Source organism: Papio anubis, chromosome 1 (assembly GCF_008728515.1).
Source record: "Papio anubis isolate 15944 chromosome 1, Panubis1.0, whole genome shotgun sequence".
In the NCBI taxonomy this organism is placed as follows: domain Eukaryota; kingdom Metazoa; phylum Chordata; class Mammalia; order Primates; family Cercopithecidae; genus Papio; species Papio anubis.
Window position 1 is genome coordinate 99,083,922 of NC_044976.1, and position 24,252 is coordinate 99,108,173.

The window sequence follows — 24,252 nt, forward strand, 5'->3', positions numbered from 1 at the left end:
AGGAAATAAGGGCATTGGCAATAAGAGACTTTCTTTGAGTCAAATACTATTTTTTTTTGTTTGATTTTTGTTTGTTTGTTTTTGGGACAAATTCTTGTTCTGTTGCACAGGCTGGACGGCTGTGGTGTGATCATGGCTCACTGCAGCCTCTATCTCCTGGGCTTAAGTGATACTCCTACCCAGTGTTTTTGTAGAGATGAGGTCTTGCTATGTTGCCTGGGCTAGTCTCAAATTCCCTGCCCTAAGTGTTTCTCTCACTTTGGGTGTTGGAATTACAGGCATGAGCCACCAGGCCTGTCCTCACATACTAATTTTTAAAAGTTTCATAAAAAGGGCACTACTGGCCGGGTATCGTGGCTCACGCCTGTAATCCCAGCACTTTGGGAGGCCAAGGCAGGTGGATTGCTTGAGCCCAGGAGTTCAAGACCAGCCTGGACAACATGGCAAGACCTCACCTCTACAAAAAATACAAATATTAGCTGGGCATGGTGGCATGTGCCTGTGGTCCCAACTACTCAGGAGGCCAAGGTGGGAGGATCGATTGAGGCGAGTAGGTCAAGGCTGCAGTGAGCCAAGATCATGCCACTGCACTCCAGCCTGGTTGCTAGGTGACAGAGCAAGACCTTTCTCAAAAAAAAAAAAAAGGTAAAAGATAAGAGGGTACTACTATTTTCAGATAATGTGATTCTAGGAGTTCGAGACCAGCCTGGCCAATGTGGTGAAACTCCGTCTCTACTAAAAATACAAAAAGTAGCCGGCTGTGGTGGTGGGCGCCTGTAGTCCCAGCTGCATGGGAGGTTGAGGCAGGAGAATGGCTTAAACCTGGGAGGCGGAGGTTGCAGCGAGCTGAGATTATGCCACTGCACTCCAGCCTGGGTGACAAAGCGAGACTCTGTCTCAAAAAAAAAAAATTTTATATATATATATATATGATTTTTGGTTATAAAAGAAATGTCTGACTTGGAGTGATGAAGATTTCTTGGCTCATTGGAGGGATACCCTTTCTGTGGTTACATGATAAAGCCAGAGTGTTGCAGTTTTGTCTTAGAACAGGCTTCAGAGATGGAAGAGGTTTTTTTTTTTTCCTCGTAGACAATAGCAGGATCAAGAAAAGTACATAGTTGAGCTCTATTTACCTTTTTAAAAGAGGTTCTAAAAGCAGGGATTTTCTGTGTGTTGTAGTCAATTTATAAGATGGAAAAAGCTGCTTTTATAGTCAATGTGAATTTATAGACGAATATTGAAATGTACTTTTGTGCCTGTCTTTTTTTTTTTTGCTAGCCCATTAAAGATGGTTTATGTACCTATATTTCGAAAATCAATTGTTAAAATACATAAATTTTGAAAAGTGAAGAAATCAAGCAGATTTCATTGAGTTGCATTGTGTTCCCATTGTCTTATACTTATTTGAGTTTTGATTAATAATTTGATTTCATTTTACAAGATCTTTTTGTCATTTTTTTCATGTTTAGCATGTGTACAACATGCCATGTTGATTATTTTGAACTTAGTTAAATACTTGAGCATGCAGCATATTGCCTGGCATATAACAGGTGCTTAATAACTGTTTGAATTCATGAATTTAATGGATGGCTATTGTAATGTGTTGTATTAAGATGTTTGCTGATGTAATTTTTTAATGGTCTTTTTCCATTAACCATGTATTTTCAGATATTAAAAGGGGGTTGTTACAGAACATCCCAGAAAGAAAATATTAATATTGGTCTTTAAAAATAAGACTTTTTAGAGATCACAGTAGACTGGTTGACATTTAAAAAAATTGTGTTATATGAAAACTATAGATAACATTCCTGGGAGTGGGACTGGCATGTAGAGGGTAACAAAGGGTGAAGAGACTTTCTGTAGAAGATTAAGAATAAATCATCAAAAATGTTTCCTCGTAATAGAGATGCCGATAATTTAATTATTTTCCACCATATTAGTTTCTTTTCTTGGAGAGAAAGATATTAATTATATTGTTGATTCTTACATTATGATTGGGCTGTACAAGGTCTGAGCTAGTAATTCTCTAACCCTCAAATGCCATAGCAATTAAAGTTGAAAGTTGTTAAATTTTATGGGTTGTGGCACATCTTGAAGGTTAAGAGATGATGTTTGCCTTCTGTATATGTTAATATTGTCTCTGTGGTTACCCTATTTTTTTTTATCTCCTCTTTCCAGTCATACAGTTTGTCAAGAAAGAAAATAGTGCACTACACCTGTTTTGACCAACGGAAAAGAGCAAATGCAGCATTTTTGATAGGTGCCTATGCAGTAAGTACCTTCTTCATGATTATTTTCTATAATCAGGCCAGTGAAATGCTAACACTGTCAAAGAAAATCCATACCAGTTTTTCAGTGGGATTGAGAGATGGTGGAGATTATTAGCAGTTTGGGAATTGACCTGTAGTGGGAAGTATGGACTAGCAGTGGTGGGATGTTTACTCTTTGGATTTTCTTTTCTACTGGTTAATGAGAGAATCTTGGAACTGCAATATGTAGCTTGAATTCCACAGTTATATAGGTGTTTTAATAAAAATAATACCGACCAAGGACATTTCTAGGAAAAAAAAATATGTGTGTGTATATGTATGTTTAAATGAATGAAATATGGTATTATGGAAGATTTTAAAAGACTGTTGAAGTGTTCATTTTTTGGGAGAAGAGGAAATCCTGGATTGCACAGGGGAGGACTGTTATTATTTTTATCAATCCATTCATTTATACAATTGTTTGCAGTAGGCAAACAATATAAATCCTGCATATATTATAGCTTCCCTAATAACTACATAAGACTTTACCCAAACTAATTTCAGTTAGAAATTTTGTTCTCCGCAGTCACTAACATGTCAGTATGAATTCCACATGACCATGCTATGGAGTTTTAGAATGGTGATTCTGGTATTTTCTATATATGCTGTGGCCGAGCAAAAGCTTAGAAAGCGGAAACCATCAGGGCTAAAACACACTTGCAGGGATATGTATGAGAACCAGTTGGGAATATGCTTGTTTAAAGGCAGGGAGCAGAGAGGTGTCATTTCCCCTCATCCTTGGGGAGGGGTCGTGCTCCTCTGAAGCCGCGGAAGCAACCCTGCTGAGTGACTTTTCAAGGGCCTTATTCTAAGGACTTTGGGAAGAGGGCGCCAGCTACTATACCTCAAACTCTGCCCCATCAACCCAAAAGCTCTCGGGGGAAAAAGCCCAGCAGTATTGCTGGAAAAGTTGTCGGCTGTTGCAGGGTGCAGGCTGAGAAGAGTGGCAGGCTGTCAGCCAGGCTGCGGGCTGGGGCCTTGCTTCTAGCACTCAGGTGCCCAGCCCTGCCCACCTTTTGTCCCTTGATGTGGCTGCAGTAAAGCCTTGGGCTACCCCTTGTGGCTGCATCTTTCTTGCTCTGTAGATAGCATGGTATAGCACAAGCAATAGTGGCTAAGAGTCAGAAAAACATGTTTTTCATCTTGAAGGGCTCTGTGATGATGCACTTTATCTCTCTCAGCTTTATTTTGTTTCCTTATCCACAAAATGAGAGGGTTGGATGTAATGACCCCTACATTTTCTTTCAATTCTTAGAATACTCAGATTATTTGTAGTGCCAACCAGGCTATTACTTTTATTTTAAGTGCATACATGAAAAGCTGGCAGTTAGCATGAAGGTTCAGTGAAGTTCTGGTAAGCTGAATTTTTTTTTTACCTTACATTGATAATGACTACTCATTTGAAATTGATGATTGACACCGTGATTGAAATATGGAAAGAGACTGTAGTAATTTCTGGATTCAAGCCCTATAAACAAATGTGTTTTTCCTGCAGGGTTTTGTGATGCTTTGTAAGCATGTTATTTGTGAATCCTTTCTCATAAAGGATTGCCATCAGGAAGAGGTCATTTGCCACTCTTCTCATGTCTTTTTTTTTTTTTTGTGAGGACCAAATGATTTTTATTCATATACATCTTGTTCATCTACCCAAAGTGTTCAGAACAGTGTTCAGCACATATGAAGCTTGATGTAGCAGTTATCTATGATGATGATGGTAACGATGACTCCTGTATGGTCACTGTGTTTCTGAAGTCTTGTTTGGTAATCAAGAATGTGTTTAGAACTCTCTCTTTATTAGACAAGGTCATAAACCAAAAGTTCCAACTTCCTGTACGTGTTGAAAGCTTTGAATAAAGATCCTTGGACACAAAACATGACCCACATGGCTCAAAATTAATTCTGTGACATAATATTATTCTAAAGTCATACTTATTTTGAAAGCCTAAAGGTTTTTTTTTTTAATGGCTGTAAAAATACCACCAAGCCAGACATTTTAATTCTGTTGAGATATACAAATAGAATTACCACAGCAGCCCACACATTCTGTGATTTCTAAACATTTAAACGTCAGTGGCTTTGGGAAGTTGCTGTTGTCCTTCACAGTTCATTAAAAGTTCAGATGCCTTTTGTGAAAGCCTTTCTACCCGCGAAATTGTCTTTTCAGAAGTCTTGCTGGATGTTTTCTTTGTTTGCCTCTCCATGTTGCTGCTTAATTTGATAGATTTCATTTTCTAGCTGAGCAATAATCTGTTCAATCTCATAATTCTTACTGACCATGGATATCCAATTTGACTCCCTTTCTCTCAATTTAGATCCAGCTGTGAGTTGCATGTTCTTTCTCTGCCAGTTTAAATCTTTAATATGTTTTCTTAACTTCTGAAGTTCTTTCTGTGCATGTTCAGTCATATGAACTAGATTTTCATTGTATACTTTCCAGGCATTACATCCATGCTGTGACATTAGTTTCAGATTCTTGATTCTAACTGCTTGATGCTCCAACTAGGCCATGGAATTGTTTACACATTCTTGCCATGCAGTAATGCCATTTTTTTGACCAGAGGAAGGGGCTGGAAGTTCATGTCGTTTCATACTGAGCAATTCAGTTGGTTGTCAAGCAGCCAGTCTTTCAAATTCATTTCTCATTATGTCAGTTTCAAAAGCAGAATAATTCGGGACTGTCAGGTAGCTCAGGTAGTTCATAGTAGGTTGGTATCTGCAAGTTTCCTTCTCCACCAGCACTGCAGCCGCTTCCTGCACACCAGGGGCTTCATAACCTTGATCAAAATACGGATCAAGTGGTCAATATCGATCAAGCAGTGGCTCACGACTGTAATCCCAGCACTTTGGGAGGCTGAGGCGGGCAGATCGCGAGGTCAAGAGATGGAGACCATCCTGACCAACATGGTGAAACCCTGTCTTTACTAAAAATACAAAAATTAGCTGGGCGTGGTGACATGTGCCTGTAGTCTCAGCTAGTTGGGAGGCTGAGGCAGGAGAATCGCTTGAACCCAGGAAGGGGAGGTTGCAGTGAGCTAAGATCGCACCGCTGCACTCCAGCCTGGTGACTCAGCGAGACTCCATCCCCAAAAAGAAAAAAAAAATACAGCTGTGCATCCACCACAACCTCTCCAGCCACCAAAACCGTGCCTGCCATTCTGGGGACCTCAGGTTTGCCCTACTCTTCTGGTTTCTTTACCCCCTTTTCCCTCCTTTGCATCTTCTCTCTCTTCTTTCCTTATTTATTTATTTATTGAGACTGAGTCTTGCTTTATCCCCCAGGCTACAGTGTAGTGGTGAGATCGTAGACCAGTGTATTTTTAGACTTCTGTGCTCAAGCGATCCTCCTGCCTCAGCCCTCCCTAAAAGGTGGGACTGCAGGTGTGTGCCACCACACCCAGCTAATTTCATTTTATTTTTGTAGAGACAGTGCCTTGCTTTGTTGCCCAGACTGGCTTCAGGACTCCTGACCTTAAGTGATCCCCCTGCTCTGGCCTCCCAAAGTGCTGGGATTACAGATGTGAGATACCACACCCAACCTCTTCTTTCCTTTTTAACACCTATTCTTCCTGTTTTGTTTAGTGTGGTTCTTCATTTCAGCAGGGTGCCTCTAGAACTTTGAAAGGATTATAATAGATGTGTTGAGCTTGTGATAAAATACTCTGTGATAAAAATATGTCTTCTAATGCAGAAGTTTCCACCACTTTAAAGCAACCAAAAGTGGAAAAAGCAGTTCTAGCATGGTGGAAGAAGTGCTGAGTCCAGCATGAGCTTGTCTTACACACTAGTTACAGTCTTGAGAAGCAGTGTAAAGTGATTATTCTTGAGCTGGTCATGTCCCAATTGATTTTTCTAATTTTGGAACTGTATTCCCAAGAAGGCTTTTTGACACAAACCCTTAATACAAATGGAACTAAAAATTGGCAGTGGATCCTTAAAGAGAATTTTATGCCTTTCTTTTATTGTCTGTACGTATTTAGTTGTTGACAGTCTTGTAAGAAGATAGTCAATACTATGCATTATAAACATATCTCGGTTAAATTTTACTAGTTTGATAAGTGTCCGTTTTCTGGGGAATCTTCTCTGGATACAAAAGACCTTTACCTTCGGAGCAGCCATGTGACTTACATGAGGCAAGCTGGGTAGGTAGGTATATTTTATCAGACAGAAGTGCTTAACAGTGAAGGTGTTCCTGTTCTTAAAATGTGGAATCAGCCCTCTCTTAAGGGGCATTGACTAATAAAAATATTTTGTACTAAGACAAACCTTTTTCTCAAAGCCTTAGTTTTTTCTTTTGTAAAATTTGGATAATACCTGAGTTTCCTTATCTGCTTCACAGGATTATTGTAAAGATCAAATATTCAGCTCCCTGTTTGATAGCTCCGTATTATACGTCTAAATGATACCTCAAATTTATTGTGACAAAACTTCTGTTTGTATTCCTTCTCTCCCTAAATGTATTTATTTCCCAAGTCATTCCCTTTTTAGTAAGTGGACTACCGTCAGTGGCTTGCTAAATCAAAAGACAGTAGTCATTTTGATTTCTTTTGTTTGCTGATCCCACATTATACTTATTCGTGTTTGGTCAGCTCTACCTCTAAAACATATTGAATCAGAATACATCTTTCCATCTCTGTTGCTATCACCTAGCCCAAGCCACTATCATTGCTCACCTGAATTATGACCACAGCTTTATATGTTGTCTCTTTTTATATTCTTGCTTCCCATTAATTTAGTTGCCATATAGCTGTCAGAGTAATCTTTCAAAATTGTAAATTAGATCACATCATTACCCTGTTTCAAATCTGTGATTGCTCACTGATCTTGGCATAAAATTTATCCTTACCAAAGCCATTAAGATCCTTTCTGATCTGACCCTTTCTGCCTCTGTGGTCTCCTTGCTCAAGATGCTCCCCTCATGCTGGCTTTCTAACTGAAATTCCATTCTTGTTCCTACCAAAGAGCCTTGATATATCTGTTCTATCTGGAATGTTCTTGCTTCAGACCTCTGCATGCCTGGCTCTTTCTAATGTTACCTTTTCAGAGAGATTTTCAATTTCTACCCTTTTACCTCCACCCCTAGTCATTCTTTAGACCTTTGCTGCTTTATTTTCTTTACAGCATGCTACTATTTGAAATTACTTTGTTTGTTTATGCATTTACTTGCTTATTATCTCTTTCCCAGACTAGAGGGTAAGGACTTTATCTGTTTTGTTTGTTGCTGTGTGTGGAGGGTGATAAAATATTTAACAAGGGGTTAGGCTGGGCATTCACCTATTGAGTTGGAAGTTGGGACAGGGTCCTGGAGGCTTCTTGCTTTGCTGAATCATGGGGAGGAAGTCTAGGACTTAGGGGTTGGGGGTGGATCCCAACAAAGAGACTAGGATGGCCTTTGTGGAGTGGAGTGGTGTGTTGGCTGCAGCTATTTACCGACTGCTATACAACTATTTCAGTATTTGAACACTATCAATTTAGAGCTGTGTCTAGTACATAATGGGTGCTCTGTAAATATCTTTTGAGTGAATGAATAATGGGATGACAAAACATGGAAGAAAGAAGGTAGTATATGGGAAACTGAAAATAATGAAGTTGGACGTAAGGTATAAAGTGGTGTCTTCCCCTTTACCAGAATATTTGTAGTCATGACTGAGCCAACTTTGGTCTTTAAAGATGCAGGATCAAAGTAAAGATCATAGATCAAGGGTAGTAACCAGTATACAAAATTACATCACTACCTAGCCTTTTTTTAAAAAAATAAATTTGTGGGGGCCGGGCGCGGTGGCTCAAGCCTGTAATCCCAGCACTTTGGGAGGCCGAAATGGGTGGATCACGAGGTCAGGAGATCGAGACCATCCTGGCTAACACAGTGAAACCGTGAAACCCCGTCTCTACTAAAACATACAAAAAACTAGCCGGGTGAGGTGGCGGGCGCCTGTAGTCCCAGCTACTCGGGAGGCTGAGGCAGGAGAACGGCGTGAACCCGGGAGGCGGAGCTTGCAGTGAGCTGAGATCGGCCGCTGCACTCCAGCCTGGGCCACAGAGCGAGACTCCGTCTCAAAAAAAGAAAAAAAAAAAAAATTTGTATTTTCCCAATTTTTTTTTGTGGTAAAATACATGTAACATGAAACTTGCTGTCTTAACCATTTTAAAATGTACAGCTCAGTGATATTAACTACTTTCCAATTGTTGTGCCACCAGCACCATGGCTTACTTTTGAGTGTGCCATCTTGTGGCACTTGTGGTTTCTCTGTTAGGTAATGACTTCAGGTATTTCACAGCTTTTGTGTTTCTATTTCCTTATATCTATGTGGGGGAGACTTTTTATGCTTTCTTTCATAGAACTGTCATAAGGATCAAAAAGGAGATAAAATGTAGACCAAGTTTGTTCAACCTGCAGCTGGCTTTGAATGTGGCCTAACACAAATTCGTAAACTTTCTTAAAACATGAGATTTTTTTTTTTTAAAAGCTCATCAGCTATCCTTAGTGTTAGTGTATTTTATGTGTGGCCCAAGACAGTTCTTCTTCAGTGGTGGCCCAGGGAAGCTAAGTGATTAGACACCCTGATATAGACCATCATGTTCAGTGATCTTAAAGCCAGGGTTGCTGGAATGATGTGGCCACTGGAGACCCCAGTGACACTTAGCAGATGATAGGCACCCATTTTAGGGATGTCTGTACTAGTGAAGCATCTTTTCACCTCCTACATTGTGACATTGTGCTCCTTGAGATGGAGGGTTTAGATTTAAGAAGAGACCAGCTTTGTCAGAAAGGTGTTTGCCTTCCAGGGCAACACTCAGTGCAGTTTTGAAGTTAGGATGTTTAGATCATTGTAGCATCTAAGACACTCTGATATGAGTTTGAAAAAGATGGCTTTTAAAAATTATGAGTATGAATTAAGTAGGTTCTTGCCATGTGCTTAAAGACCAAGTCTTCACTAGTACCTGTGTTACTATATTGTTTTCAGTTTTGCAGGCCTATGGCAAGAAGGTCAAGGAGAATTTGGATCAGGTCACCATAACTGAAGAATTGGAAAATAATGTGTATGAGAAGAAGTTAAAATAAGTGTGACTGTTTAGCTTAGAAAATTAAGTTCAGAGTTAAATACAATTTTTTTTCTGTTACGTGGAGGATGCTAAACAGAGGTGGTAGCCACATTGTATACTTTCCTTACCTACTTGTTAAGTCTTTGCATTGCTAAATTAGAGGTCTACATTGTGGATTAACTGAGACCATCCTGAACCAGATGTCATGTCTGAATTGGGGATAATAAGCCTGAGGTTTTTAGACTGTCTAACCATGTCTGTGTTGGCTATTTATTTTGTAGACTACACTTAAGGCCTAAGTAGTTATACTCTACTCCTAAGTCTGTGACTAATTGCAAAGAAGCCATTCTCCATCTGGCATAGTGGTTGTAAGCAATGACTTTAACATAGCCACAGGCTCACTGGGCTTTGAATCCAATTATTAGTTGTATGCCCTGAGCAAGTTAACTTATCCAAACTGCTGTTTTTTTCATCTTTAAAATAGGCATAATAATACCCTATTTTACTGGCGGTGAGGACTGAAGGAGGTCATTTATATAAAGGTGTCATCGGTGCAGTGTCTGACATTGTATGCACTTGGGAATGTCTGGTGGCCCTGGGCAGGGAAGCTATGTGACCTTCCACAAAGTTTTCTGACCCAATCTCCTACTTCTTATCACTCACTTTTGTGCGTAGACCCTTTAGGCTACCTCCCTGAAGATCTGATGGCTACTTCCCCACTTTCTGTCTGCTCATCTTCCTCTTGTCCATAACATTTTTCACTTAAACCCTTCCTTGGCTCAGTAACAACACTCATATGGTTGTTAATCTGATTATTGCTTAGTATAATTCACTGGAAAGTATGAGTATATTTCTCTCCAAGGATGTTATTTTAATGGAATAATCTGTTTAAACCAAATGAATTTGTGAGATCTGTAGTCAGGTGTTCATTAGTTCAGTAAATCTTTGTTTAGCTACTATGAGCCCGGCCTAGCACTATGGTAGGCTCTAGGGAATAAAATATGTGTGTGTGTGTGTATATATATATATAAACAATGCCTAGCTTAAAATGTGGGACAGATGAGAGATAAACAGTTGTTTAAAGTGGGCAATAGGTATAATTGGGTAAATATGAATTTATCTAACAAATGTTTTTTTGAGGCGTTTTCGTGTAACAGGGCTTGTTCCCAGAGTTGAGGATACTAAGGTGAATGACTCCCTACCTGTTGTTGTGGGTGTGGAGGGCTGGGTTCAGACCTGGAGAGAGGGGAGGTTCCAAGATGGTCAATCCCAGCAGGCCAAGTTGCTGAGGAACCATCGGACAGGGAGAGTAGCGTGACGGTGAGGATGCTTTTTCTGGTGGTAGGGGAGTGAAGGGAGGCTGGAAGAAAACTAGTTATTTAAAATTTTTAATTTAATTTAATTTTAAATGTCCGTTGTGAAAAGGGGATAATCTAATGAGAAGATGGGGGTCTTTTTTTCCTTACAATTAAAAAAAAACTTTAAAAAGTGGAGTAACCACATTGTAGAAGAAATGTGGAAAAATTTTCCTGCAGTTCTAAACCTGAACTATTTATTAGGTGTGATTGCTGTGTAGTTTTTTGAGCCTTTTGAAATTTAGCTTATGTATGTTTTGCCATTTTGCTACTCAGGTGACCAAATAATATTTCATTTAGAGAGAATACTATTTAACATTTTAGATTTCTTTCAAAATTTTTTATAATGTGACAGACCTCTTTCTATATTGTAAGTGTTTCTTTTTGTGGATTATTGTCTTTAGATTTCCAGAAGTGGGGTAAATAACTTTAAATTTCAGAGTTTTTAAGACTCTTGGAGCATATTGCTATACTTAAGCCAGTTTATACTCCAATTTCATATAATCTTTGCATGTTGGGTATGAACATTACAGTTTTAGAAATTTAATTGGTGAAAAATGCTACCTCATTGTTTTAGTAATCATATTTTGACTAATAATGAGGTTGATTATTCTCATAGTTTTCTTTATAGATTTATTAACTTTTTGAAAACTTTGTGTTTTTAAATTTGTTTCCTATATTTAGACCATTTAAGAGTGGAAAAGTGCTATTAGCCTCCATTAAGAAATAAGTTAGCCAGGTGCAGTGGTGAGAGCCTATAGACCCAGCTACCTGGAGGCTGAGACTGGAGGATTGCTTGAGGCCAGGAGTTTGAGGTTACAGTGAGCTATGATCACAACACTGCACTCCAGCCCACACCCTGACTCAAAAAAAAAAAAAAAAAAAAAAGGATGAAGTCATTTTATCTGTGTTTAATTTGTTTCAATAGATACAGACTACTAGAAATCATGCCCATCAGTCCAGGTTTCTGTAAAAACTAAGGAAGTCTATAGACCTTTCCTGCTGTTACTCCTCAGAATGTCAGAATGCTTTATTAAGTACTTCTGCATACCTGAATATAAATGTGCTTAGTTGGAACTGCTGGTAATGGACCTATTGATTTTTGAACATTAAGCTGTCTGCTGAATATACAGAAATTTTAACAGAACAGTATTATTTAGAAGTGGTTAGTGTGTGTGTGTTTACGTCATGGGACACTGATATACCCAGACAATTAACTGTGATTTTGTTTTTGTTTTTATTGTTTGGACCAAGTATATTATTTTGCTTATCCTTTAACTCACAATTCTGTAAATTCTGATTTCAGAACTATTTTACACTGACATTAAAAATCTGTAGATTAAACAAATGTCATTTAAAATATAGGTAAAATTATCAAAAAAGTTGGTTCAAAATAATAAAGGCATTTACTTTACATATTTATTAATCCAATAATATATTAGATGTCAGCTACTAGTGTTCTGTCATCCTTGTCTGTGGCTTCTTGGTAAATCTAACAATAGTGTTTGCTTCTGCTTGTAGAAGTTAGTGGAGAGGAAGGGAGGGGCGGCACATGGCTGGGACTGGGCAATTTCCTGTTTGCAGTTTCTTCCTTTTATAGTTTGATAGGCAGCTCTTTTGTGATATTGCCTGTAAGTGGGCCAGACAGTCTTTTATCTTTGTAGGCTTGTATTTTTGGTGGCTTTGAAACAGATCACGCTCCTTAAAATCATACAGCATTTTCAATTTGAGACTCTTTGAGATTGGACGTTCTATTAGCCTTCTGCGTATGGGTAGAGCAGTGTCGCCTCTTACTCAACTTTTCTTGCCTGTTTCATTTAGCTGTGGGTGAGGAAAATTAGCTGTTTGCTTTTCATTAGTGGAAGACTTGTCAAGTTAAGGTGCATCAATCTTTTCAGTTTTTTTTTCTTTTTTTCTTTTGGCATCCTGTTAATAAACTTCCTTTGTATTGTAAATAAGCTCTCAAATTTGTATACACATACACAACTGCACACACAGGCATACATTCTCACTGCGTTTAGTACTATATATTTAGTAGCGATGCACTGTGTATGTTTACAGTAATTTACTCACAAATTTCTGAATCTTATCAGTAGCCTTGGAATAACATACGCTTTCTGTGTGAAGAAGCTAACATCCATTTGTTTCATTTTAGGTTGGTGCAAAAGTAATTGCGGTTCTTGCTATTTCAACAGTATATACTGAATTAAGGGGATGTACTTTTTTAGCACTTGAAATTATTTATTTGCCAGTTTATTATCTCTCCCTTTAAGGGAAAGGACTTTGTCTTGTTTTCCATAATAGCCCCAGCATCTAGAACAATGTCTGACACATCCTAAGTGTTCAATACCTGTTTGTGAAATGAATGCCTATTTAATTGACAAATAAGTCTTAGTTGGTTGACTTCCACAGTTTTGTGGAAATTTAATATGGAGTAATTTAAAACCTGTGATGTGCTTAAAGATAAATTATTAAGTCGGTACTAATTATAAAAATAACGACAAAAATCAGTGTTGCGAAGCATTAACTAATTCTCATAAAATTATTGAGTAAAACAAAGTGTGTTATATAGAACTGAAATGGGCTTTGTTAATACTGTACATACAAACATTTGAAATTAATATTGTGGATGGTAATGTTAATTTTACCCTCAGCATTATTTCTGTTTTTCTCAATAGGTGAAACTACTTATTTATACATATGAGTATTTGCTACTAAATGTCAACGATTTTTTTTTTAACAGCCATCCTTGCAGTCTCAGGATAATTTCCAGTTAAGAATTAATTCATGGGGCCAGGCGTGGTGGCTCATGCCTGTAATCCCAGCACTTTGGGAGGCCAAGGCAGGCGGATCACTTGAGGTTGGGAGTTCGAGACCAGCCTGACCAACATGGGGAAACCCTGTCTCTACTAAAAATACAAAATTAGCCGGGCGTGGTGGCGCATACCTGTAATCCCAGCTACTCGGGAGGCTGAGGCAGGAGAATCACTTGAACCCAGGAGGTAGAGGTTGCGGTGAGCTGAGATCACGCCATTGCACTCTCTGAGCAACAAGAGCAAAACTCCATAAAAAAAAAAGAGAAATAATTCATATGATTGAAAGAGGAGTACTAGAAAATTTTTAATTAGAGTTGGATCTTAAAAATTTTTAGCTGCATGCATTCATTATGAAAAAAAAAATAAAATCGGAAAGGAGGTACTCAAAGCCCTGAAGACATTATCCATTATCAGAGTATGACTTGAAATTATTTGCCGTGCCTGATATGAGAGCATGTTCTATACATGTCTACCTAGGCTTCACCTGGCATTTACCCGAGTGAGGACTATCAGTGTTCCATTTTATACAAATATCTGAACAGAGCAGGCTCACATTTAGACATATCCCCCATGCAGAGAGAGCTACAGGCTTCTAATGAATGAGATGTTTACCAGAATATATACAGAAACTGAAGGTAATTCTTTTAATTTTTAATGAAAAATGAGGTTATTTGGCTGCCTGGTAATTGCAGCATGTTAAAATTTGATATTGAATGTATTTGATTGTGTTTACCGTTTTCTTTTAGTTTTAAAAATAAACATCTTAATTAAAAAAAAAGACCCACTTTTGCAAGACTGGTGAAGTATCTCCACAGAACACTCACTAGGAAGAACCCTTCTGCAATCCTGCTTTGTCATATTTCAGAGAATCTGAACCCAGAGAGGTCGAGTACCTTGTCCAAGATCAAACCCAGCTAATGGAGAAGGACTAGAACCCAGATCCCTAAGTTTCTAGCTGAGAGCTTTATCCAGTCATATAGCATGTCACCGAGCACTGCTAGTCTTGGTATAATATACTACATCTAAACCATAGTAGTCTGCAAAAAGATTAGAAACAGCATGCAGTGTGGAAGAGTAGAATTTTCTATTTAGAAAGCAGTGTTGTAGTGTTTCAAATACACTAGTCATACAGTTTCTTTTCCAGGTAGCTTCTGAGCTTTGATTCTGGCTGTTGGGGCTAACACCCCCAAAACTTTCATGTACCAATCAGGTACAATGGCGGTTGTTCTCATGTTTACTTTGGTGATGTCCATGGATGTGTTGGAGTAGGTCTAAGTGCAACAAGTGATGGGGAATAGGAGAAGCAAGGAATGATATAAAGTAAATTGGGCTGGTATCTTAGGACAGAGTTTTCCAAGCTTTATTCACTGTAATTCACTATAAGAAACACATTTTACATTGCAGCTTAGTACGCACGCGTGCGCGCGCGCGCGCACACACACACACACACACACACACGCCATTCACATGTATAATTGAAACGAGGTTCATGAAATAGTTCTTACAAGGTGTAAAGCATACTGATATTTTATATTCTGTTCTATTTTATTAAAAATATGTCTTTACCCATCAAATTGACTGCACTGCTCACTAATAGATTATAACCTGCAGACTGCAAAACATAGCCATTGAAGAGTCTACTTATTGTGCTGAGATCCACAAGGTTCTTGATTTTGGCATTGAATGAGCAGGTGATTGTTTGGTTGCTCTGCATCTAGGCTAGTTTGCAATTAACATGAATGGCTTAAGGAAAACAGAAAGTATTCTGAACTCCTCAACGACTGCTGTCTCCAAACATCAAGATGTATACCTGTCTCTGGATGGTTTTTATTCAGTTGATACTTGGTTTTTTTTGGAAATATCTGAGTTTGTTTTAAGCCTTGAAATAATACGATTTATCTTTTCTTATCTCACTTTCATTTGAATCACTGTATTACCCGTAAAGCCCCCTCATACTCCTCCCTTCTTCCTGGAAACCAAAATGTGCATTGATTCAGTTTGGGAGAACCTTGAATGAGAAGCCTGGAGCTAGGTCAACGTTGTGGGCCCTGAGGAGCCAGCGCTGAGCCTGCCTCACTGGGTCTGTCATTTTAGTATCTCATTGGGCTTAGTTTCTAAGTGTGGGCTGAAAAGTTATAATGTCCCATTCACTTCAAGACATCAAATCTTAAACCTTAACTTTATAAGAGTTTTCTTGATTGAATAATTTTAATTTATAGAAATTTTTATTTCAAGAAATGTTTTCTATTTGATACAATGAGTAAAATTGTGGCCTTTCCCCTATTTTAGAAAGTGAATTAATTCATTAAAACCCTCTTCATGAGCACTTTCTGAAATTTTAAATAAAAGAAGAGCTAACCGCTTGCAGTGAGCAGAGATAGCGCCACTGCACTCCAGTCTGGGCAACAGAGCTAGACTCCCTCTCAAAAAAAAAAAAAAAAAAAAAAAGAAGAGCTAAATGCAATTGCTGTTGAATTTGTTGTGTGTTCAGCTATTTCTAAGATTTTTAGTGCTCAAAATAGGGTTGCCATGCTAAAAAACAGACTGTGGCCATGTCAACTACTAGGTGCTCATGTCAGCAGCGCTCTGTCTCTGTGTCTTTCTTAATTTTCTTCCTTGTTGCTCTTCTGCCTTAGCTTTGCTTTTCCTGTGCCTGTCTTCCCAAACCTCCATAACAAATGCTTGTAGGGGCTTTGAATTTTCATTATGGTAATTCAGACTTTTAATTGATGAGGACTTAAAGCCAGGGATGTAGTTAGACAGCAAATTCATGGGTAATCAAACTAAATAGTAGGACTGGGAAAGTGTAACCTCAACCTCAAAGAAATATTTAGAAGGGCTGCAGTACCTCATAGAATTATTTAATAGGAAATAATATTTGTGGTTCATGGTTTCAAATTAATGAGCAGACAGACAAGCTTTTCCATGTGAATATATGTACTGTAGGATGAATCAGACAATTATTTCAAGAGTGGGTGTGCGAGTCATTTAGTGGGCCTGCTTTGGGAAATTTCTTAATTTAAGAAACCATAATTCCCTTCTCTGATAAACCTTTCCTGATGTTTTCTCCCTAGTTTTTCTGCCTACCCCTCACTCACTGCCTCCCAGCTGTTCACTGTCATTTTCTTATTATCTGACTTAGAACATGACTCATTTATAGCTTTTCTTACCTCATTTTGCAATTAATTGCACATAATATTGATCCACTAGGATGAGCTCCTTGTGATTACTTGCTTTGCACACTCGCCCTTGTAAGAATGAGCTTTTCGAGTAAAGGGATAACTCTTACTCATATATTTTTTTTCTTCAACTTTTATTTTAAGTTCTGGGGTACATGTGCAGGATGTTCAGGTTTGTTACATAGGTAAACGTGTCCCATGGTGGTTTGCTGCACAGACCATCCCATCACCCAGGTATTAAGCCCATCATTCATTAGCTATTCTTCCTGATGCTCTCCCTCCTCCAAGGCACAGTGTGTGTTGTTCTTCTCTATGCGTTCATGTGTGTTCTCATCATTTAGCTCCCACTTATAAATGAGAACACGCAGTGTTTGGTTTTCTGTTCCTGTGTTACTTTGCTGTGGAAAATAGCTTCCAACTCCATTCATGTCCCTGCAAAGGACATGATCTTGTTTCTTTTTATAGCTGCATAGTGTGTATATGTACCACATTTTCTTTATCCAGTCTACCATTGATGGGCATTTAGGTTGATTCCATGTCTTTGCTGTTGTGAATAGTGCTGCAGTGAATATACAAGTACGTGTATCTTTATAATAGAATGATTTATATTCCTTTGGGTATATACCCAGTAATGGGATTCTGGGTCAAATGGTATTTCTGCCTCTTGGTCTTTGAGGAATCGTCACACTGTCTTCCACGATGGTTGAACTAACTTACACTCCTGACAACAGTGTAAACATGTCTGTTTTTCTCCACAATCTCACCAGCATCTGTTGTTTTTTGACTTTTTAGTAATAGCCGTTCTGACTGGCATGAGATTGTATCTCATTGTGGTTTTGATTTGCATTTCTCTAACGATCAGTGATGTTGAACTTTTTTTCACATTTTCGTTGGCCACATGAATATCTTCTTTTGAGAAGTGTCTGTTCATGTCCTCTGCTCACTTTTCACTGGGGTTGTTTGTTTGTTTCTTGTAAATTTGTTTAAGTTCCTTGTAGACTCTGGATATTAGACCTTTGTCAGATAGATAGATTGCAAAATTTTTCTCCCATTCTATAGGTTGTCTGTTTACTCTGATGATAGTTTCTTTTGCTGTGCAGAAGCTCTTTAGTTAATTAGATCGATCCCATTTGTCAATTTTTGCTTTTGTTGCAGTTGTTTTTGGCATTTTCATTATGAAGTCTTTGCCCCCTACCTATGTCCTGAATGGTATTACCGAGATTTTCTTCTGGGTTTTTATAGTTTTGGGTTTTACATCTGAGTATTTAATCCATCTTGGGTTGATTTTTGTGTAAGGTGTAAGGAAGGGGTCCAGTTTCAATTTTCTGCCTATGGCTAGCCAGCTCTCCCAGCACCATTTATTAAAAAGGCAGTTCTGGCCAGGCTCGTTCACTCATGCCTGTAATCCCAGCATTTTGGGAGGCCGAGGCGGATGGATCTCCTGAGGTCAGGAGTTCAAGACTAGCCTGGCCAACATGGTAAAACCCCATCTCTACTAAAAATACAAAAAAAATTTAACTGGGTGTGGTGGTGGGCACCTGTAATCCCAGCTGCTCAGGAGGCTGAGACAGGAGAATTGCCTGAAACCGGGAGGCAGAGGCTGCACTGAGCCGAGATCATGCCATTAGACTCCAGCCTGGGCAACAAGAGCGAAACTGTGTCTCAAAAAAATAAATAAATAAATAAATAAATAAATAAAATAAAAATAAAAATAAAAAAAAGGCAGTCCTTTCCCCATTGCTTGCTTTTTTCAGGTTTGTTGAAGATCTGATGTTTGGTGGGTGGTCTTATTTCTGAGTTCTCTATTCTCTCCACTGGTCTACGTGTCTGTTCTTGTATGAGTACCATGTTGTTTTGGTTACCATAGCCTTGTAGTACAGTTTGAAGTCAGGTAACGTGATGCCTCTCCAGCTTTGTTCTTACTGCTTAGGATTATCTTGGCTATTCAGACTCTTTTTTGATTCCACATGAATTTTAAAATAGTTTTTTTTTCCCCTAATTCTGTGAAGAATGTCAATAGCAGTTTAATGGGAATAGCACTGAATCTATAAATGACTTTGGGCAGTATGGCCATTTTCATGATATTGATCCTTCCTGTCCGTGGACATGGAATGTCTCTCTGTTCGTTTGTGTCCTCTTTGATTTCTTTGAGCAGTGGTTTCTAGTTCTTCTTGAAGAGATCCTTCACTTCCCTTTTTAGCTGTATTGCTGGGTATTTTATTCTTTGTGTCCTAATTGTGAATGGGACTTTATTCACTATTTGGTTCTCTGCTTACCTGTTGTTGGTGTATAGGAATGCTAGTGATTTTTGCACATTGTGTTTGTATCCTGAGACTTTGTGGAAGTTGCTTATCAGCTTAAAAAGCTTTTGGGCTGAGAAGATGGTGTTTTCTAGATATAGGATCATGTCATCTGCAAACAAAGATAATTTGACTTCTTCTCTTCCTATTTGAATACCCTTTATTTCTTTCTCTTGCCTGATTGCCTTGGCCAAAACTTCCAATACTATGTTAAATAGGAGTAGTGTCTTACTCATATTTGTATCTCCAGTACCTAACATTGTGTCTGTGTGTGCTATTTTTAAAATTTATTTTTATTTTTTAAATTGACTTCATAATTGTACATATTCATGGGGTACATACTGATGTTTTTAAAAAATGTATATGTAATGCTTTTACTTAAAAAAAGTCTTTTATTTTAGGTTCAGGGGTACATGTGCAGGTTTGTTGTAGAGGTAAATTTGTGTCATAGGGGTTTGTTGTACAGAATATTTAGTCACCCAGGTACTAAGCCTAGTACCCAATAGTTATTTTTTTCTGTTCCTCTCCCTCCGCCAGCCTCCATCCCCAAGTTGGCCCAAGTGTTTGTTATTTCCCTCTTTGTGTCCATGTGTTCTTATCTTTTAGCTCCAGCTTATAACTGAGAACATGCAGTATTTAGTTTTCTGTTCCTGCAATAGTTTGCTAAGGATTATGGCCTCCAGCTCCGTCCACGTTCCTGCAGAGGACATGATCTTGTTCTTTTTAATGACTGTATAGTATTCCATGGTACATATGTACCACATTTTAAATATCCATTCTACCATTGATGGGTATTTAGGTTGATTCCATGATTGTGAATAGTGCTACAGTGAATGTACATGCGCATCTGTCTTTATGACAAAATGATTTATATTCCTTTAGGTATATACTCAGTAATAGGGTTGCTGGGTTGAATGGTATTTCTGTTTTTAGGTCTTTGAGGAATCACCACACTGCTTTCCACAATGGTTGAACTAATTTACACTTCCACTAACAGTGTATAAGTGTTCCCTTTTCTCTGCAACCTTGCCAGCATCTGTTATTTTTTTTGACTTTTTAATAAAAACCACTCTGGTGTGAGATGGTATCTTATTGTGGTTTTGATTTGCATTTCTCTAATGATCAGTGATATTGAGCTCTTTTTCTTAATGCTTGTTGGCCGCATGTGTGTCTTCTTTTGAAAGTTGTCTGTTCATGTCCTTTGCCCACATAATGAGGTTTTGCTACATGTAATATATAGTGATCAGAATGGATCCAGGCAATCAGCATATCTATCATCTGACACATTTGTAATTTCTTTATGTTGGGGACATTCAATATCCTCCTTCTAGCTATTTGAAACTATATATTACTGTTAACTGTAGTCATCCTACAGTGGTATGGAGCACTGGAACTTATTCATCCTATCTATTAATAGCTGTAATTTTATATCCTTTAACAAATATCTCCTTATCCCCTGTATTAGTCCTTTTTCACACTGTTGATAAAGACATACCTGAGACTGGGCAACTTACAAAAGAAAGAGGCTTAATAGACTTACAGTTTCACATGACTGGGGAGGCCCCGTAACCATGGTGGAAGGTAAAAGGCATGTCTCACATGGCGGCAGACAAGAGGAGAGAGCTTGAGCAGGGAAACTCTCCTTTTTGAAACCATCAGATCTCGTGAGACTCATTCACTATCACAAAAACAGCAAGGAAAATACTTGCTCTCATGATTCAGTCACCTCCCATCGGGTCCCTGCCATAACATGTGGGAATTCAAGTTGAGATTTGGGTGGGGACACAGCCAAACCATATCATTCCACCCCTGACCCCTCCCAAATTTCATGTCCTCACATTTCAAAACCAGTCATGCCTTCCCAACGGTCCCCCAAAGTCTTAACTCATTTCAGCATTAACTCAAAAGTCCACAGTTCAAAGTCCCATCTGAGACAAGACAAGTCCCTTCCACCAATGAGCCTATAAAGTTAATAGCAAGTTAGTTACTTCCTAGATACAAAAGGGGTACAGCATTGGGTAAGTACAGCTATTCCAAATGGAAGAAATTGGCCAAAACAAAGGGGCCACAGGCCTCATGCAAGTTCAGAGTACGGCAGGGCCGTCAAATCTTAAAGCTCCAAAATGATCTCCTTTGATTCCATATCTCACATCCAGTCCTGCTCTTGACTCCTGTCACCAAGGTTGTAGTTGCAAGGCTTTCAATTTGAAATCAACTTCTTGTTAAAACATGGGAATGGACCCATCCTGTTCAAAGAATGTAGGAATATGTGGTAACGCTCCTAATAGTTACCAGTTCCTAATAGGAACTGGAAAATCCTTAAATCTCATCAGTTTGAATGTGGTAAAGTATTTATATTCCCTTCAGAAATTTCTGAAATTTTGAGAAAATCGTCAGTACTTGCAAGTGAGTTGGAGTTTTAGCAGCAAGCTACATATTTTATACAGAGTCAAATTTTAAGTTTTTAGCCTGGGAAACATAGTGAAACCTTGTCTCTATAAAAAATAAAAAAGAATTAACCAGGTGTGGTGGGGCACATCTGTAGTCTCAGCTACTTGGGCGACTGAGGCAAGAGGATCGCTTGATCCCAAAAATTTGAGGCTGCAGTGAGCTGTGATTGTGCTACTGCACTCCAGCCTGAGTGACTAAGATTCTGGCTCAAAAAAAAAAAAAAAAGAAAAAAAAAATGTAAAATTTTAGTTGTTTTTCCAAGAAACATATCTTTGAAGTGTAATAAAAATAGTGACAAAATGGGGATAACATTTTAAAAGTTTCTAAAATCATTTTGTTTTACTGCCTCCAAGTTAGATGTATGACTTTTTTTTTTTTCCAAGACAGAGTCTTGCTTTCTCGCCCAGACTGGAGTGTGGTGGCACAATCTCAGCTCCCTGAAACCTCTGCCTCCCAGGTTCAAGCGATTCTCCTGTTTCAGCCTCCCAGGTAGCTGGATTACAGGTGCACGCCACCATGCCCGGCTAATTTTTGTATTATTAGTAGAGACAGGGTTTCACCATGTTGGCCAGGCTGGTCTCACACTCCTGACCTTGTGATCCGCCTACCTCGGCCTCCCAAAGTGCTGGGATTACAGGCGTGAGCCACTGTGCCTGGCCAGATATATACATTTTTAACAAAACCCAGAAACATTTAGAATATCCTGGCATTGGGCTGTATTTAAAAAGTATATTAGATTTGACACGTGTACTGATGAAAATATTTTACTTCTGAATTAATAGAGGAAACTAAATTTAAGTTGTTAAGATCCTTTTATTACAATTAAAATTTAATTTTGGGGATTTAACAATGATGTTGATCACAGAATTCTATTAATTCAATTAAAAATTTTTTTATCTCCCCCCGGCCCTTTTTATTAAGGAACCTTGATTGATCTAGACCTCAGGTTAAGTATAAGAACTTCAGGATGAGATTGGAGGTCTCTGACTTTTACCATGTTTCTCTAGCAATGCAGAGAATACTTTCCCCTCTGAAGAACTGCTCTGATAGAGCTGTATAGTGATTTTTTTTTGTTGAGTTATAGGAACAGATACATCTTAGAGAAGATCTCTCCCTGACCTACCTATCCACCCCACCCCTCTGCACTCCCCATCCTCACCATACTGGTAAACCTGGAGAAATTAACTTGTCACAGGAGGCAGAACTGACAGGCCCAAGAACCTCCTACATCATTGGCATTCCAATCGTTTGCCTCTACCTTCGCAGCCCTCAGCTTACTTAGACACCCATAGTGCAAGGGAACACTGTTGTGTGAATAACCCCTTACCTCTTTTCTCCTCATCACTCTTTCTTGCTGTCTCTGTGTACCTTTCCCTCTCCATTTTTGTTTTTGTTTTTCCTACTGGTTCCATCTCTTTCTCCTTCCTCTGTTCTGACTACTTCTGTCCTATTGCTTTAAAACGTTTGTTTTTCTTCAGACAAGAATGAAAGGAATCTCCTATTGGTTTGTTTTTCCTTCCTTTTCCTCCTTTCTTAGTTGGCTGATATGTAGAATAGCAGTATCATTATAGTCGGAGTTTTTTGGGTGTGTATAACAGAAATTGACTGTGACTTACTGAAGCCCAAAACTTACTAATGAATTTCCTGGAAGTTTCATCAAAAAAGGGTAGTAGAGGGCTGCTGTAGCCTTCCCTTCTAAAAAAAACCTCCTTATTCATTTTAATGGGAAATAGTATTTTCCCCTCTCCTTCTGTGTGATTCATTTGTTCATTATTTCATTGAACAAATAGTCATTGAGCACCTGGGCCAGACACCCCTTCTGAGCTCTAAGGATATAGCAGTGGACAAGAGAGAGAAAATCCCTGTCTTGACAGAGCTTAGATTTTGCTGGGAGAAACAAACAAATAAGAGGTTAGTGATAATGGCAAGTTGGTGATGTGCTGGTGACTGGCTGGCTACTTCAGATTGGAAGTTCAGAGATGCCCTCTTTGGGGTGGTGATGCTGATAAAGAGGAAGAACATTCTAGGCAGAGAACAACACATAAAAAGACTTTAGAGTGGGAATGAACTAGGAAAGACTGAGGAACTAAGACAAAGCTGCTGTGGCTAAAAAGGCTGTAATGCAGGTGAGGAGGCCAAAGTCTCTGCCAGGGCTTGTGTGTGAGAGCAAACTTGAATTTTATTCTTCGTGACATGTGGGTCTCTTAGGGAGTTGAAATGACCTGATGTACACTTAAAAACACTTTAAAAACTCACCTTTTAGAATGTCACTTGAAGCTCTCCATGGTACAGTTATCTGTATCATTCCGATTTATCTTATGCTACTCTGCCATAATGCTCTGATTACTTAACCTTTAAAGATTTTTGTGAGGAGTACTTAAAGTGAGGAACTCCTGGGATTAGATCTGAAATGATATACAAGGGATGTACCATGAGGTCAGGAACATATTTGCTTTGTTCTTGGTATTATCCATGGTGCCTGGTACTGGTAAGTCTTTGCTGAATGAAGAAATGAATTACCTGGTGTGCAGAACTGTGGAAAGCTCTTTGCTTTTATCCTTTTCCTTCCTCCTTCCTCATTTTCCTTACTACCAGTAAACCTGCCATGCAAGTCTTGTTGCTCATAGGATGATGGGGGTGAGAAATTGCTGGCCAGGGTGAAGGGGGACTGTTTTCTGGAAGTAGTGAGGTCTGCCTACAGTAGTGAGCCAGAATAGGAGGGAAATTCCCAGTTACTCCAGGGAAGGTGGGTGAACTTCCTGTATGTTATATATATATATAGGGTATGTATGCAATAG

The 24,252-nt window shown here is 38.7% G+C and overlaps 1 protein-coding gene and 1 pseudogene across 8 annotated transcripts in view; one reads left to right on the forward strand and one right to left on the reverse strand.

Annotated features, from left to right (window-relative positions):
- Positions 1-24,252, forward strand: part of CDC14A (cell division cycle 14A) — a 170,873-nt gene that overhangs the window by 39,167 nt on the left and 107,454 nt on the right. For all 8 annotated transcript variants that reach the window (XM_021921278.1, XM_021921265.2, XM_021921267.2 and 5 more), the window contains exon 4: positions 2,182-2,274. In XM_021921278.1, the coding sequence (XP_021776970.1) occupies positions 2,182-2,274 (93 nt within the window). The remainder of the gene's footprint in view (positions 1-2,181; positions 2,275-24,252) is intronic.
- Positions 4,473-23,759, reverse strand: LOC108580696 (annotated as a pseudogene).